The sequence below is a fragment of the Polyodon spathula genome, chromosome 5, assembly GCF_017654505.1.
Source record: "Polyodon spathula isolate WHYD16114869_AA chromosome 5, ASM1765450v1, whole genome shotgun sequence".
Classification (NCBI taxonomy): domain Eukaryota; kingdom Metazoa; phylum Chordata; class Actinopteri; order Acipenseriformes; family Polyodontidae; genus Polyodon; species Polyodon spathula.
Genome location: NC_054538.1, coordinates 50,226,487 through 50,243,102, shown reverse-complemented (window position 1 = coordinate 50,243,102; position 16,616 = coordinate 50,226,487). Strand labels below are relative to the sequence as shown.

Below are 16,616 nucleotides of genomic sequence, written 5' to 3'. Positions count from 1 at the left end.
AACATTGGGTAGCCTACAAAAAGTTTTTCAGAGATGCAGTGCTCCAGATTGTCAAGCAAGATATTTTATTACTTGATTTCCAAAAAAGCTATTTGTTTGCTAAACAGAAGGACATTTTAAAATCCCTTAATTTCTCTCTATTCCCCCAGTAAAGCTCTCTATACTTTACATTTTAATCCCAATCTTGCTGTAAAAAGCTGTTTAATCAACAAGCTAACCCTGACTGAAGAGTGTGTACAAAGTCAAATTTATTGGGGCAGTAAAAGAAAACTTGCTGGGAAAAACTGAGATTACAAAACTGAGATTATAGAAATAGTTTCTGGTTGGACTTTGACCCATTTCAATTTAATTGTAACCATTTTGCATGCTATTTTTAAAGTGGTTGACTCATCAGGACCTGTAGTAGTAAGAGTACAACCCTTGACCTGGCTGATCTGTGTGTTCTCTCTGTTGCAGCCCTTCCACCCAATGGTCAACCTGCAATGCTCAGCTGACTTGCGGCCATTCCTATGTGCCCTCTATGCTCCCGTGTGCACAGAGTATGGCCGCGTGTCCCTGCCCTGCCGGCGACTCTGCCAGCGAGCACACAGTGACTGTCACACTCTCATGGAGATGTTTGGGGTGCCCTGGCCTGAGGAAATGGACTGCAGCAGGTATCCACTGTTCTATATCTGTTTACATTTTAAAATAAATATTCAAATCTTATAATTTTATCATGAAATAATGAAGCCCCACTCCTCAGAAATTGTAAATAATATCAAACATGGCTGTCAATGTTTCTTACTCTGACGAAATGTTTTCGTGAACCGAAGCAGAGCCACTGTGGTTACAAGCAGAGATTCTTGACAGATACAAGTTGACCCTTAGCGATCAGGTGGGTGTGCACAAAACTCGGATACCATAGAGATTCTTGACAGACAGATACAGTAGGCTAAACAATTCTTCAGTCACATAAGGGCTTTATGCCTTACCTGTGCTTCTGAAAAAAAATAAAAATACTGAATCTGTATATAATATTATCATGAGACCTGCAGAACTTCTTGATTTAATGTTAAGCAACTTGCCTGTATAGTATATTTGTATTGTACTTGGTCACTAGCCTACAACACATGCGACAAATCAAGTATTTTTTGTTTAGTATATCACAAAAGAAGTTATTTTATGAATACAAAAATATAGGAACTACAGTAATCCCTCTGTAATTTGCACTGTTGTGCAAACTAATGTACGAAAAGCGTAGGGATGCAGTAGTTATGATTTTCCCAAAGAGAAACCCCATTTTTTGTACAATAACAAAGCGTTGGCAGTTTCAGAACCAAGCCTTCTGGGAAACTGGAATAAACAGTGAACTGGTCGAAGCAGTAAAATTAAAGGGATGCTACGGACAAAATGTATGAAGCTGCTTTAAATTAAATGCTTCTGTGAGCAGTTTTACTGAAAACTGATTGGATGTCAAAAACAGTTGCAAGAGTGTATGTGTGTTTGAGAGAGAGTTTGGTGGCCACCTTGGTGAAGAGGGAGCCTGAAACCAAGATGGCCACCATTTGCACAGCCACATGGTTTTGATTGTTTGATTGAGTGTTTAATTGATTGATTGTTTCAGTGGTAGAGTGTGGAATGTGGCCAGGTGGTAATTGATTGAATGATTAATTGTTAATCAACCCCTGGCCACATGGTATAAAAGGAGAACAAAGTGGTTTCACTGATGAGAGTGTGTAGGAGAGGGGTAGCAAGAAATGCGATGAGATGATGAGAGTTTACCTTAAAACTTCAAATAATCGGAGGTCTCCAATTAGGGATGGGAATTTTAAATGTTTAAATGTATAAATTGTAAAGAAGTGGTGAAACGTTTAATAATATGCTAGACGTGTAAACAGTCACATGACAAATGTCACCAAAAGCATATTTTTGTATGCATTCATTTTAGTAAATTATCATCGGTAGTCCGTCACGTATGAGACTGCTCTAGTGCTACAGTAAGGGCGGACATTATAAAAAGGAAGGGGTTTGGCAATTGCCTCCAAGTAGCTTTTCTAATTGGTGCAACAGAAAGATTGACACTGGGGCGGGTTTTATTCTCGGTCGATCTGGCGCTTCACTGGTGCATTGTGTTTGTTTATGCCTGTAGTAGGCGTGTTATGGTATCAATTCCACTACAGGGTTAAATAATTTTAATGACAAGTGTTGTTTTCTTTATTTAAATAAAGGAAGCCATGTTTGGAAAACTGTGGTATTAAATAATTATGCCAAACAAAATTGCTGTACCACAAAAACACGACTCACTTGGGATCACCGCTCTAATGCGCACGTTTATTGCAAACCTACACTGCCTTGAAAAAGTCTTCACACCCTTGAACATTTTTCACATTCTGCTGCCTAAAAAATACAATTCAAAATGCATTAAAAGCAGGAGTTTGTTTCACTGATCTACACGACATCCTCTACACTTTCAACACGTGAAAGAACAGTTATAGAAATATTCAAAAAATAATTAAAAATAACAATAAAAAAAGTCTTGATTGCATAAGTCTTCACACCCTTTGTCATAGCAAACCCAAGTTAGCTCAGGTACAACACATTGCCTTAACAAGGCGCATAATAAGTTAAATAGAGCCCACCTGTGTCCAATCACAATAGTTCAGTGATTCGAATACTCCTGGATGAAGAATCAAGCTGTTTCTGTTGTATGAAGTGAATTTGAAGCAAATGGCAAAACATGCCGAACAAGGAGCTGCCAAAAGAACTCCAGGATAAAGTTATTGAAAGGTACAGATTGGGGAAGCCTTTCAGTGTTTTTGAATATCCCTTGGGGCACTGCCAGGTCCATCATTGTAAAGTGGAAACAGTTTGGCACCACCAAGACACTGCCTCGATCAGGCCATCCCTCCAAAGTCAGTAGTCGTGGCTTAAGGAAACTGCTGATGGAGGTCACTGTGAGGCCTAAGATTACTTTAAAAGAAGAGGTCTCTGACTGAGATTGTTGAACAGTCAACATTTTCCCCAATGTCAAGAGTACTCCACAAACATGGCCTGTATGGGAGGGTGGCAAGAAGGAAGCCACTGCTAAAAAAAAGCTTAGGGGACACTGCACGCATGTGGGAGAAAGTTTTGTGGTCTGATGAGACGAAAGTGGAACTTTTTGGTCTCAATGTTAACCGATATGTGTGGTGTAGACCAAACACGGCACATCACCCTGCTAACATCATCCCTACAGTAAAGCATGGTGGTGGCAGCATTATGTTTTGGGGATGCTTTGCAGCAGAGGGGACAGGGAGGCTTGTGAAGATCGAGGGAAAGATGGATGGTGCAAAGTACAGGCAGATCCTGGAGGAAAACCTGTTCCAGTCTGCCAGAGACCTGGGACTGGGGAGGACATTCACCTTTCAGCAGGACAATGATCCTAAGCACAAAGCAAAAGCAACACTGGAGTGGCTCAGCAAGAAGAAAGTGAACGCCTCGAGTGGCCTAGTCAAAGCCCAGACCTGAATCCTGTAGAAAATCTGAGGCAAGACTTGAAGACTGCAGTCCACAGACGATCCCCAGCCAATTTCGAGAGCTTGAGCTATTCTGCCAAAAAGAATGGGGAAAAACTGCACCATCCCACCGTGCTAAGTTGGTAGACACTTATCCAAAACGACTCATGGCTGTTATTGCTGCAAAAGGGGCTTGCACCAAGTATTGACTCAAGGAGTGTGAAGAATTATGCAATCAAGACTTTTTATTTTATTATTTTTAATTACTTTTTGAATAGTTCTATAATTGTTCTTTCACGTTAATGCATTTTGAATTGTATTTTTAGATTTTTTAGGCAGCAGAACGTGAAAAATGTTCACAGTGCATGTGAATCATGAATGCAGCAGTTTTTCAATCAAAGCAAAATTATCCCAATACTGTGACGACCCATAAAACCATAACAGCGAGGCTGGAAAAACAACTTACTTGCAATTACCACAAACTCGTAGACCCCATTCACCAGTCTTCCCTTATAGGTGGAAGGCTTCTTTCACTTGAAATTGTTCTATAAGCTTTTGGACCAAACGGCTGTTTATGTTTAATACAGTTTTTATTTGTATGTTGGAACCACTGCACTAAAGTAAAGGAGCACTGAGACACACTTCAAACAGGTAGGCCAGGCATCTCTTTTTACTTAATGTAAAGTTGTATGGATACGTGAATTTGAATACTTTACGTTATTTAATAATATTTGATCATATACTATTAACTGCATAAGAAGGCAAACATTATATTAATGACTTAATATATTACTTGATTATATGTTAATTTGGCATTTAAAATAGGACTTGTGGCAATATTTGGGAGGTTTATGTACACTAGTACAGTATATAGAGGAGAATGGCATTTAATTTGAGTACTCAGAAATTATAATGCTGAAGTACTCGCCTCGAGCAACAATAGATCTCAAAAATCCCATTGCTGCTGTCAAAGACCGCAAACTTTTAAATCTCTGATGCAGACTTTTTAATATCAGTCACAGCGCTCTTTAAAATTAAAATATTGTGCTATTTTATCCCTGGTAATTACCTTTTTTCCAGAAGTGAAAGTACTTCCAACTTGTTTTCAGATGTAAGCACAACTCACTTTCACGTTGTACAGAGGGTAATGTTCGTCTCTTTTAAAAAAATAAATAAAATTAAACAATATAATTTTGGGCAAAGTTACTCATAACAAACAAAAAATCTTACAAAAAAACATAATAGGTTCCTGTCTTTTGTTGTTAAATGAACCTTTAAGAAACACACTATTCCAAAAACATTATACTATCCAAAAATGTGTTCAGTATGTATTGAGAGGAACAGTAATTCCTTGTACAAGTTAGAAAAACTTTTTGGAAACTACCGTTAGTCTCTATACAGCTCCAAGAGTTTTGCTGTTTTCACCATGTTGCAGCAGCAAAAGTAAATCACTTAGAATTACCAAAAGTCTGAAATTCCACAACAAATTTGAAAAAAAAAAAAACTGCAAATACCTCTAATGCACAATCAGATATAAGTCGTCAAACTAAGGTAAAATTGTTATTCTCCTTCTTCTGTTTCTTACTTTTTAGTTTTTTAATAAGAGTGTGTAGCAACTTTTCAACTTGTCAATGTCAAAATAAACCAGGGAAAGCAGGCAGTTTGATATCCACGCCATTTATATTAAACAATTTATTTATGTTAAACGGCACATATCACACCAACAACAAAATAATTTAAAAAAATGACCTTTGCGACATGACGTCCTTGAGAGCACATGGCCTTAGCCAGCTTCGCCACTGCGCTGTTGTTGAAATGCGTTAATTTTTTAAGCTTACATCCATGCCTGAACAACTTTCACTGAATGTTCTTTTTAGAGAGCAGTGGTTTCTTCCTGGCTATCCTTCCATGAACACCATTCTTTTTCAGTCTTTTTCTGATAGTTGAGTCATAATACCTCACATTAGCCAAGCCGAGAGTGGCCTGCAGATCCTTAGATGTTACTCTGGGGTTCTGTGTGACTTCCTTGATGATTTTCCGGGTTGTTTTTGGAGAGATTTTAGTAGGACAACCGCTCCTGGGTAGAGTGGCTGTGGTCTTGAGTTTTCTCCATTTGTAGGCAGTGGATTGGTGGAGCCCCAAATCCTTAGAAATGGTTTTGTAACCCTTTCTAGACTGATGAGCATCAATAACTGTTTTTCTGAGGTCCTCAGAGATTTCTTTTGATCGTGGCATGTGTTTCCACACCTGTATATTGGATATTTAACAAAAGACTTGTTTTGATTCAAGAAGGCTATCATGGTAAAACTATGGAATTTCCATAATTATCACTGGGGTTCACAAACTTTTTCTTGGCACTGTATACCTACACAAGTGTTTGATGTAAAAAAAAAAAAAAAAAAAAAAAAAAGTTATACAACGAGACATTCACATTATTGTTTCTTCACTTGTAGCATATGTGGAGTAGTGCTTAGAGCACTGTGCTCTTCACTGGAAGGTTGCGAGTTCCATCCCAAGTTGGGGACACACTACTGCTTTACCTAGATTGGTTAAAAAAACACAACTGTATAAATGAGTAATTATATGTAAAAAAAAAAAAAAATGTCGCAATTGTAAGTTGGCCTGGATAAGGGTGTCTGCTAAGAAATAAAATAGTAATTTTCAGGCCTGGTTGGTACTTGGATGGGAGACTGCCTGGCAATACCAGGTACTTTAAACTTTTCTTTGGCGTTTTGCTCGGGTGTAGTCCAGGGTATATACTGGTAAATGGCGTTTACCCACTTTGAACTTGGGCAATATATTGTTTACCCATTTCTCATATAAGGGATAAAGAGTTTACTCACTTCTACCCTCCTGTGATGTGCAAATCCTGTGTTAAAGACAATATATTTTAACGGTGAGCGTCTGTGTTGTGTTCAGAGAATGTGAGCGGAGTGAAGCGGTGACAATTCCGCTCACCGCTCATAATATCTTCTGCTCTGCTCTTTCTTTGTTCCGCTCGGCTCTTTCTTTCATTCCACTCCACTCCTTGTGATTCCCGCTCCGCTCCCCTGCTCCAAACAAAATTAAATTAAAAAAAAGTAAATAAACTAGCTGTTTTTACCCCGTCGTGTTGCCGGTTGCAGCTGAAAAGATGTAATGTACATTCAGAAAGTAATACCATTTAATTGTCCTTATTAATCACACACCTTGACCCAAGTAAAATAAAATAAAATAAATCCCCAGCTATGATCAGCAAAGAAAAAAGACCACATGAAGTGCTCAGAGAAGTTATCTAATTGAATTTGTTGATGCTTTCTCATTATTATTGTTATGGTACTGAAAATATGCGTACATTTCAAACTCTGCTTATAATTCATATCAAATTAACTTTATACAGGGCTTATTTGTATCCGAATATCTCATAGGGAGCTCAAAGCAACCCACGAACACATAGGAGTGACTCAACGGAGCTGACAGACCACACTGGCTGTACTAGTGTATGAACTGTCCTTAATTTAAGAGTGCAGAAACTAGAACCCGTGTTCACAACGTTGTATGGTGCATAACCGCAGAACTGTAAAACAATAACCACGGACAGATAAACACACACGTGGATGACGTTGCTCACATTTTTGTATGGCACAAAATGCAGCTCCACAATTGGGAATAAATATATACAGTGCCTACAGAAAGTCTACACCCCTTGAACTTTTTCACATTTTGTTGTGTCAGTGCCTCAGAGTTTCATGCATTTAATAAGGATTTTTTTCCACTTATCTACACACTATATTCCACACTGTTAAAGGGGAAAAAAGTTTTTATTGAGAAAAAATTACATTTTAAAATACAAAACTGAAATATCATAACTGGATAAGTCTCCACCCCCCTGAGTTAATACTTGGCAGAAGCACCTTTGGCAACAATTACAGCTGTGAGTCTGTTGGGATAGGTCTCTACCAACTTTGCACACCTAGATTTGACAATATTTGCATATTCTTCTTTACAAAACTGTTCAATCTCTGTCATGTTCCTTGGATAGCGTTGATGGACAGCAAGGACATCTATCTTTTTGTTCTTTAGCCACTCCAGTGTAGCTTTGGTTGTGTGCTTTGGGTCGTTGTCATGCTGAAAGGTGAACTTCTGTCCCAGTTTCAGCTTTCTTGCAGAGGGCAGCAGGTTTTCCTCAAGCACTTTTCTGTACTTTGCTCCATTCATTTTCACTTCTGTCCTGACAAGTGCCCCACCGATGAGAAACATCCCCATAACATGATGCGCCCACCACCAAGCTTCACAGTAGGGATGGTGTTACCTGGGTGATGCGCTGTGTTGGGTTTGTGCCAAACATAACACTTTGCATTTAAGCCAAAAAGTTCCATTTTAGTTTCGTCAAACCACAAAACTTTTTGCCACATGGCTACAGAATCACCTGAGTGTTTTTTTGCATACTTCAAACGGGATTCAGGGTGGGCTTTCTTGAGTAAAATACAGGCCAGATTAGTAGAATGCTTGGGATATTGTTGTCACATGCACACTTTGACCAGTCTTGGCCATACAAATCTGTAGCTCTTGCAAAGTTGCCATTGGCCTCTTAGTAGCCTCTCTGATCAGTCTCATTGCTCGGTCATCCAGTTTGGAGGGATGGCCTGATCTAGGCAGGGTCTTGGTGGTGCCATACAACTTTTACTTCTTAATAATTGTCTTGACCATGCTTCAAGGGATATTCAAGGCCTTTTGATATTTTTTTATACCCATCCTCTGATCTGTGTCTTTCAACAACTTTGTCCTGGAGTTCTTTTGAAATCTCCTTGGTGCTCATGGTTGAATCGTTGCTTTGAAATGCACTACCCAGCATAGGTGGAGGCCACTTAACTTGGTGTGTGATTTTGAAGGCGATTGGTTACATCTGAGTTAATTTAAGATTGCTATTACAAGGGGGGTGGACACTTATCCAGCCAAGCTATTTCAGTTTTTATTTTTAATTAATTTTCTACAAATTTCTAGAATATTTTTTTCATTTGGAAGTTGTGGGGTAGGATGTGTAGATAAATAAAAAAACTTTTTTTAAAGCCAGGTGAAACTTTTGAAAGGGTACATTCAAAACTATACTACTGAAACAATGTATTTATTTTTTTTTTTAATAAATGGGTTTATATTGCCTACATAACAAAGCGTACGATGAAAGCTTCTAATTCCTTCAACTGCAGTGACCAGGCATCATCTTGGTGTCACTGCTGCTGGAAGATTAATCTTTGCATATTTAGTCTGTTTCAGAGCCAGAGTCGTCATTGTCCGTCTGTGCTGCTTCAGAATCATTGTTTAGTAAAATTTGAGGTAATTCCAAACACTGCTTTGCTGCCCTGCCTCTTCAGTGATTCATTTTCAATGTGTATTGGGGTGACAATGATTGAACTGCCAAGGTTGATTGATGGGCTATCAGCAGGCTCATTGAAACAATAGAAATGCCAATAGATCGCTCACTGGAAGGATGCAGACTGATATAGTCAAACTTCAATAATCATATAATCAAACTTCAATTACAAATAATACAGCAACATTTCATTGTTATAATATGCTTCATATGTATCAGTGTGGCAAAGTGGTTGGTAGGGGGAACTGGTGTAGTGGTGATGCGGTGCAGGAGTGACAGGCAGAAAATAATAATCCAGTGAAAAGTGCTTTATTGCTTTTCCAGGTCTGGTGACCGACAAAAAAAACAAGCCCCGGCAATACACAACGATGTGTAAAGCTCAGGGATAACAGAAACAGGGCACAGTCCCGAACAAAGATAAACAGACGGTCACCAGCCCTTGGTGAGTGCAGTCATGAGGGTGGGTGGTGAAAACACGGATACAGTGGCGTGCAGGGGTGCTCTGGACAGTGCTGACCCTTTGCGACAGCTCCGGAGTAGTGCTTTAACTGTCTACAAACAAACACAGATGGTTAATAAACAAACACAACACTTATCTTACAAAATACTGCGAGTTCCACTCTCGCTCCTTCTTTCTGCAAGCGTTTTATCCAAACGAAGGAAAAGATCAGCGTTACCCTGGTCCCTATATGTACTCCTGCATGACATCTAGGTAAACGGTTGCAGCTGCCTTATTACTTGCAGCTGCCCCTGGTTTACCTTTCAGGTCAATACGGTCCTACAACAGAGTCTCGCTTCCTTCCAGGCTGACCGACTTCCCGGTCCCGGGAATGAACTGTCAGGCCAGCCCTTCCAGATACTACTTCTCTCGTTCTTTAGCGCCCTCACAGGTCGGGAGGGAGATTTATCACCAGAACTCATTGTATTTCTGTCACAATCGGTCAATTTGATCATTCCTGGTTGGAATAGATATGACAGTATTTTATCTTGCTAATTTTTCCAGCTGCGTGGTTCTGTCTTTGTCAGGGTAATTAGTACCTATATTTAGGAAAAGTCAGGAAAGCACAGCTCTGTATCTTAAACACACACACCACAATTTGAATTTAAATTCTAAAAATGGTCAAAATTACCGCCTTGGTCATTCTAATGTTAAAACATAATAACACTATAATATAGTCATAATAATGTTGAGTTCTTACCTATAAACAACAGTAACACATTCACAGTTTGGAACTCGGCGTCTGTAGCTTGGTGTTCAGCATATTTTATGTTACTGGAAGTTTTAAAACACCCTTTTCTTATACCAATACAGTACTATTGTACCATTTTAATATCAAAACTGTATTTATCTTACGTTGCGGTATTTAAGTTGTGGGGAAACCTCAGCGTTTCCAGAAATATGTTTTATTCTCGTACCTAGTCCCATTAACTCTGCATTATGTGACACTCGCTCTAGCGTTCAGAGATAAAACTCCTTATTTATGAAAGGGCACACAATTAGAACTATAACAATCAGAACTGTTATTGCAGTGTTTAAAAAGTAAAACATTCACTTTGGCTCTGACAAACCAGAAGTCAATCCTTCACATATTCAGAATCATTTATACAAAGTCTCCCAGCTTTCTTGAAAAAAATGTGCATTTCCCTCGTTTTTCTTTTGTACTTGTCGTGCTCTCATTATTATCCAACTTTAGTAAATTCAGCGTCCATCTGTTCGGCCGATTTTACTGTACTTGCTGAAGTGGTTTTCTCCCACTGGTAATTAAAAAAAATAAATAATGCAGCCACTTAGCTAACAATTTCATCTTGAGGGCTACAGTGAAACATACTGTCTTTAGATTGACCTTGGCGAAGCCCGCATGTGTACGTGAGTACAATGTTCCCTTTAAGACATTCATTTAGTTCCACTGTGGCTAAACATTTTTTAGCCGCACTAGAAAAACTGTAAAACTGTTTTATTGTACACAATACAAATAAACATATTGACTATAATTGTGTCCAACAACTCTCCCCTACACACCACACTAGGTTTCCCTACATGCAAATAATATACCGATAGGAGAGCTTTCCATCTTCCAATGCAAGCCTGAATGACATACAAAAAACACACGGTCACTAGTAGAATTCATAATATAGGCACTGTCTGCCTTTTACAACTTCACAAGGGTAAAGTAATACAATTTGACTACATGATTTTTGTGGACATTTTTCTATATTATTAAGTATATTTTATTTGAAACCACATAGATATTTAAATGTCAGACCCTACCCTTTATTTACACATACTCAGCGTATTTAAAGTGCACTATAACTCCCCATTCCCATTTAATCAATGCCAAACTTAGTTCCACGTGAAAAAATGTGCTTGCAGATTGCAGATTTCCTTAATTCTGTGTTGGTTTGCAGATATTCGTGTGCTGCACATTTACATTATTTTGCTGGTGTCTCAGTTTTCTTTCCACTGCAGAATAGTAAGGCGAAACTGGCAGTAGACAGTGCTAGAAGTGGATGTTAATATAACCAACCACAGCTCTAGTTACACAAGCTTGTAATATTAAGTACGATTGTGTTTAAAAAAAAAAAAACTTAACATGTTTTTCACCTGGGTCTGCTGACAGTAATATTGCACCGATTCTGACATTAAAAACTCAATAAATCATAGTGAGACGAATCCTTCGTTTTATAACACATGTGTTTATTCTTTTATTAATTGATCCTCTTACAAATGTTCTTGGAGCCAGTTTGTTACTATTTCTAAAATGTATTTCAGCATATTTTAAAGAGATAGCAAACAGCTACTGGGACGATCACGGTCAGATTTGTATTTGTAATTAACTTCAGTCCCGCCAAACACAACGCTGGCGCCAAACAGAATGATTGGCAAACTCAGACCACAAAATACTCATTTGAAATGCTTTTTAAAACCCCAAAAGTAATGACTTGTAGGCACAATTCAATAATGATCATTTAATGTTTATGTGGGTTAATTAGTTCTCTACTAACAATGTTTAAATTGACGTGTTACAAAGATCAAGGATTTACTATAAACACACATTCACGCGCAGACACAAGGAATGGTTAATCAATAGTAGTATTTTATTAAGTACACAAATAATAAACAGAAATCAGAAAAGTCATAAAGTAAATCGCTTAGTCTCTAAGCACAAACACAATTCAAACCTCTCACTGCCTTAACTTTACTAGCAGGCAATTGAAATACGACACCGCCTGTCTCCTCACACAACAGCAGCAGCAGCAAGCAGGCTGTGACAGTAGCTTGCTCACACACACACACAGCCACATCAAATTAAGCTTATTAATGGTATTGCGATTAAAAGTAAACTTGCCATATGCTTAAATACAACAATATGAAGTAGTTTACTTATAGTTACTTTATCAAGTTTCACTAAAAGTTATTTCACACGCAAAGTGTGCAAACTAAATAACTAACAGTTCAATTGTATGTGAGTGTGTTACAATTAATTAATTTAGTTCCATGAAAGGAAAATGCAACTGGAATTATACTCAACGGTTCCTTGAAGCTTAGACTTTTGGTCTGCTAGCTTGGAAATTCATTCTTTTGAAGTGTCCAGTACATAAATTTCCTCTCAGCATCGACGTCTTCAATCAAACATAGCAACAAAGCTTTCAATTCTCGATAGAATCAACAAACAGCTGCAACAAAGTCTTCAGTACTCAGTATAGGATCCACAACAGCGCCCGTCCGCTTTGTTGAGTCTTTTAGCTACGCAGGTAGCAGGGCACAGTTTCAGTTTTCTCTTTTTCCTAAGACACAGATGTTTCATTAATTAGTCCAGTTATATCATTAATACACATTCATGTATCATCATATTCAAGGAATATTTCCTACATCATCCCCCCTTTCGTTTGGGAACTTATTTCTGAAATTTAAGAATGCCAATATAAACGTCACATGGACCTGCAAGCAAGCAAGCAAGCAGGCTGTGACGTAGTGGCTTGCTCACATACACACACACGCCCACACCCAAGCACACAGCCTCAACCGAAAGAACCAAGCACATTATTTCTTTTGCTTTCTGTTTAGAACTTGCCATTCTTCTCTTCATTCCAACATTCTCATGTTTTTCATAATCCAAATTGCCCTGAGTTCTCATTAGCTTATTCAACAATTTCACATATTTTATAGGAACATCCATCAGTTATTTTTGAATTTCCCTCAATTCTGTTTGATTAGAACTTAATTTATCCCTAAGATTGTCATTCTGTTTCTCAAGTTCTGATTGTGTAGCAACAAGAACTGACTCTATTGTTTTAAATGCTTCTAACTCTAGTTTGTTTTCTTTTAATTCAGTTTCCAATTTTTCAATTTGACATTTTAGTTTGGGTATTTCATCAACTTTATCCTTCATATATTCAACAGTTTGATTTATAGCCATTACACAATTTGCCTGCTTTGTGTTCTTATTTTTCTCTGCTATATTTCTAGTATTACATTCCTGTCGCAAAGTAGTCACAGGGCCCTCACTTTTCTTGGCAGTGTTTAGTTATCCAATCCACACTCCAAGTGGGCCAATCATTACCGCGGTTAACACTCATTTTTTTTAGACATACTAGCACAATGATTTCAGAGGTTCTAACTTAACTCTTCTATAGCCCAAGTTCACAGGTTCATCTAGTTTATTCTCATAAATTTCTAGTCTCCAGTCCACGTCTAACGCTATATAATTTCCATACCCATCATACAATAGACAAATCCTTATATTGTAATAAGTCCTGCCTGAGATCTGCACATGGTGACTTTACATTTATCTTTGTAAATATCTCAGTCCCTTGTCAATGTCAAATGCTATTCAACTTTTTCCAAACTGTTATACCATATTATATCAACACAAACTTATACTTATCTGAGTTTCTGGTTCGATCCGCGGAGTCTCAGTCTGTTCCTGTTGTTTTCCGGGTGCCTGTTGATCTGGAAGCAGTGTCTTGCCCTCTCAGCTATGATCCCTCTGGCCAGTTGGGCAGCATGGATGGTCGTCACCACAGTCCAGGTTACAAAACTCCCTTATTTTTTTTAAACAAAAACATTAGCTAAGAACGACGGTCCTTTTTTCAAATAGGCTGGCTCGCCAATGTTGAGACAAGAAATAAAAGAAGAAAGGAAAGAGAAATCGCTGTCTTCTTTTCGAGTCCAAATAAGTATAGTTTACTGAAGATAAAAGTTCTGAGTTGCAAAGTTACAGCCAGACTTTTTAAAGGTTACATGGTGACGACAGTTTGCAGGTCTCCTCTTTCCAAGCACGGATCAGAGCAATACAAAGAACATTTCAGTATTTTCAGTTTAAATGCAGTTTCTCAATGACATCATGATTTTTCCTTAAACCAATCAGATGACATCATGATTTTTCCTTAAACCAATCAGAAAGACACAAATCTCTTATCACTTGGTTAATTATCCATTTGTCTTAACCCTAGCGTCAAAGCATCTGTTTCAATCCAGTTTCTCTTTGAAGTAGCCAGTTTTTATAACCCTCATAAAATCGACTGTAATTTCCTAAGAAAACCTGATTTATTTCTAGTTTGTAAAGATGTTTAACGATATGTTGGTACGTCTAACACAAAAACAACGATTCACCCTAAATGGCAAATGCCTTTCATGTTAGAACTGGACAGCAAAGGAGAAGCCAACACCTATTTCAAAATGCCTTGGAGACCAGCCTTGTCCTAGCAAAGACAAAGTGACCAACAAGATATTTATCAACTTACTGTCTAAGTAGGAGTTTAACCAGAATATGGCTTAATCTTTAACCCATTCTGTGAGTTGTATTTTAAGACCAAAAATTAATTTATGTCTAAATAAAATGTTCCAACAATATTCAAGGAAATGCATGCACATGGATTAGGGAGTGGTTAATATGTAGAAAACAGTTAGTACTGATTAGAGGAGACACCTCAAAATGAAGCGAGGTAACCAGTGGAGTACCATAGGGATCATTATTAGGTCCTCTGCTATTCCTAATCTACATTAATGACTTAATTCTCAAACTGAACGCAGTAGGTATTTGTTGAGACCAGAAATAACTTAACTAGTCCTTTGGACTAGTACCACAATTGTTAGTTTCTAACCCTGGTTAATGTGTATTTTGTTTGTCTAGTTGTTAATAAATGTGCGCAATAGTGCTTAACCTGCAGTTCCAATGACAACTTGGGCCATGACGCTACCCTGTCACAACAACATATGTACAGTGTTTGCAGCTCTTATTTTTTTAGCTCCAATTTTGTATATACAGGAGTGGCAGGGGATGTTATTAACATACGCGTTTTCACATACTCTCTCTGTTTCTGCAGGTTTCCAGACTGTGATGAGTCTTACCCCCGCCCTATTGACCTGATCTCAAGCCTGCATGCCACAGAGGAGTCCCCAGTATCAGTGCAGCGAGACTACGGCTTTTGGTGTCCAAGTGAACTGAAGATTGAGCCGGACTTGGGTTACTCCTTCCTGGGCATGCGAGACTGCTCGCCACCCTGTCCCAACATGTACTTCCGTCAAGAGGAACTCTCTTTTGCACGCTATTTCATTGGAGTCATCTCCATACTCTGCTTGTCCGCTACTCTCTTCACCTTCTTAACCTTCCTCATTGATGTCACTCGCTTCCCCTACCCAGAGCGACCCATAATATTCTACGCTGTCTGCTACATGATGGTCTCCCTGGTCTTTTTTATCGGATTCCTGTTGGAGGACAAGGTGGCCTGCAATACAGCTAGCCCTGGGAGTTACAGGGCAGCCACAGTCACCCAAGGCTCACACAACAAGGCTTGCACATTGCTTTTCATGGTGCTCTACTTCTTCACCATGGCTGGGAGTGTTTGGTGGGTTATTCTCACCATCACCTGGTTTCTGGCTGCTGTGCCCAAATGGGGTAGCGAGGCCATTGAGAAGAAGGCCCTCCTGTTTCACGCCTGTGCCTGGGGCATCCCTGGCACACTCACTGTGATCCTGCTGGCCATGAACAAAATTGAGGGTGACAATGTTAGCGGTGTGTGTTTTGTGGGGCTGTATGACTTGGATGCTTTGCGCTACTTTGTCCTAGCACCCCTTTGCCTTGACGTGTTGGTGGGGATGTCCCTACTGCTGGCCGGCATTGTGTCACTGAATCGAGTGCGCATTGAGATTCCTCTGGAGAAGGAGAACCAGGACAAGCTGGTAAAGTTCATGATCCGCATTGGCGTCTTCAGTGTGCTGTACCTGGTGCCACTCATTGTCGTCATTGGCTGTTATTTCTACGAACAGAGCTATAGGCCTGTCTGGGAGAACACATGGGTGCAGGAACGCTGCAGAGAGTACCACATCCCCTGCCCTTCCCAGGTAACATAGTCACTTCACATATTTGCTTGTCTTTAAAGTAAAACATATTTGAGCATATTTTATTTATTTATTTATATGAACTATTTAGTTTATTTTATGTACAGATATATGTATATATCCTTCAATATAGACATGCTATGGGCCCTTCAGTTTTTTAAAGTGAAGGATCTTGAAAACAAAAAGCCCTTGAACCATAGGTTTTTAATCAAATTCTTGGAATAACCAAAAGACTATATTCTGTAGATCTCAAAGTACAAGCCGGTTTATAGGGAATACCGTATTCCTTCGAATTTAAGACACACTTTTTTAACCATTGCTTCTCAAAAATATCCTGCGCCTTAATTTCGAGTACAGTATAGTGATGCGTGTTTTAAAATCAGCAACAAAAGACATGGCTACTAGAGTACACAAACAGCAAAGTACAACTGCCAGGAAAAGACTAATTAAG

The 16,616-nt window shown here is 38.8% G+C and overlaps 1 protein-coding gene across 3 annotated transcripts in view; it reads left to right on the top strand.

The window, feature by feature from the left end:
- LOC121316025 (frizzled-3) overlaps nt 1-16,616 on the top strand; it is a 76,782-nt gene that overhangs the window by 38,751 nt on the left and 21,415 nt on the right. For all 3 annotated transcript variants that reach the window (XM_041250709.1, XM_041250706.1, XM_041250708.1), the window contains exons 3-4: nt 457-653; nt 15,151-16,168. In XM_041250709.1, coding sequence (XP_041106643.1) covers nt 457-653; nt 15,151-16,168 — 1,215 coding nt within the window. The remainder of the gene's footprint in view (nt 1-456; nt 654-15,150; nt 16,169-16,616) is intronic.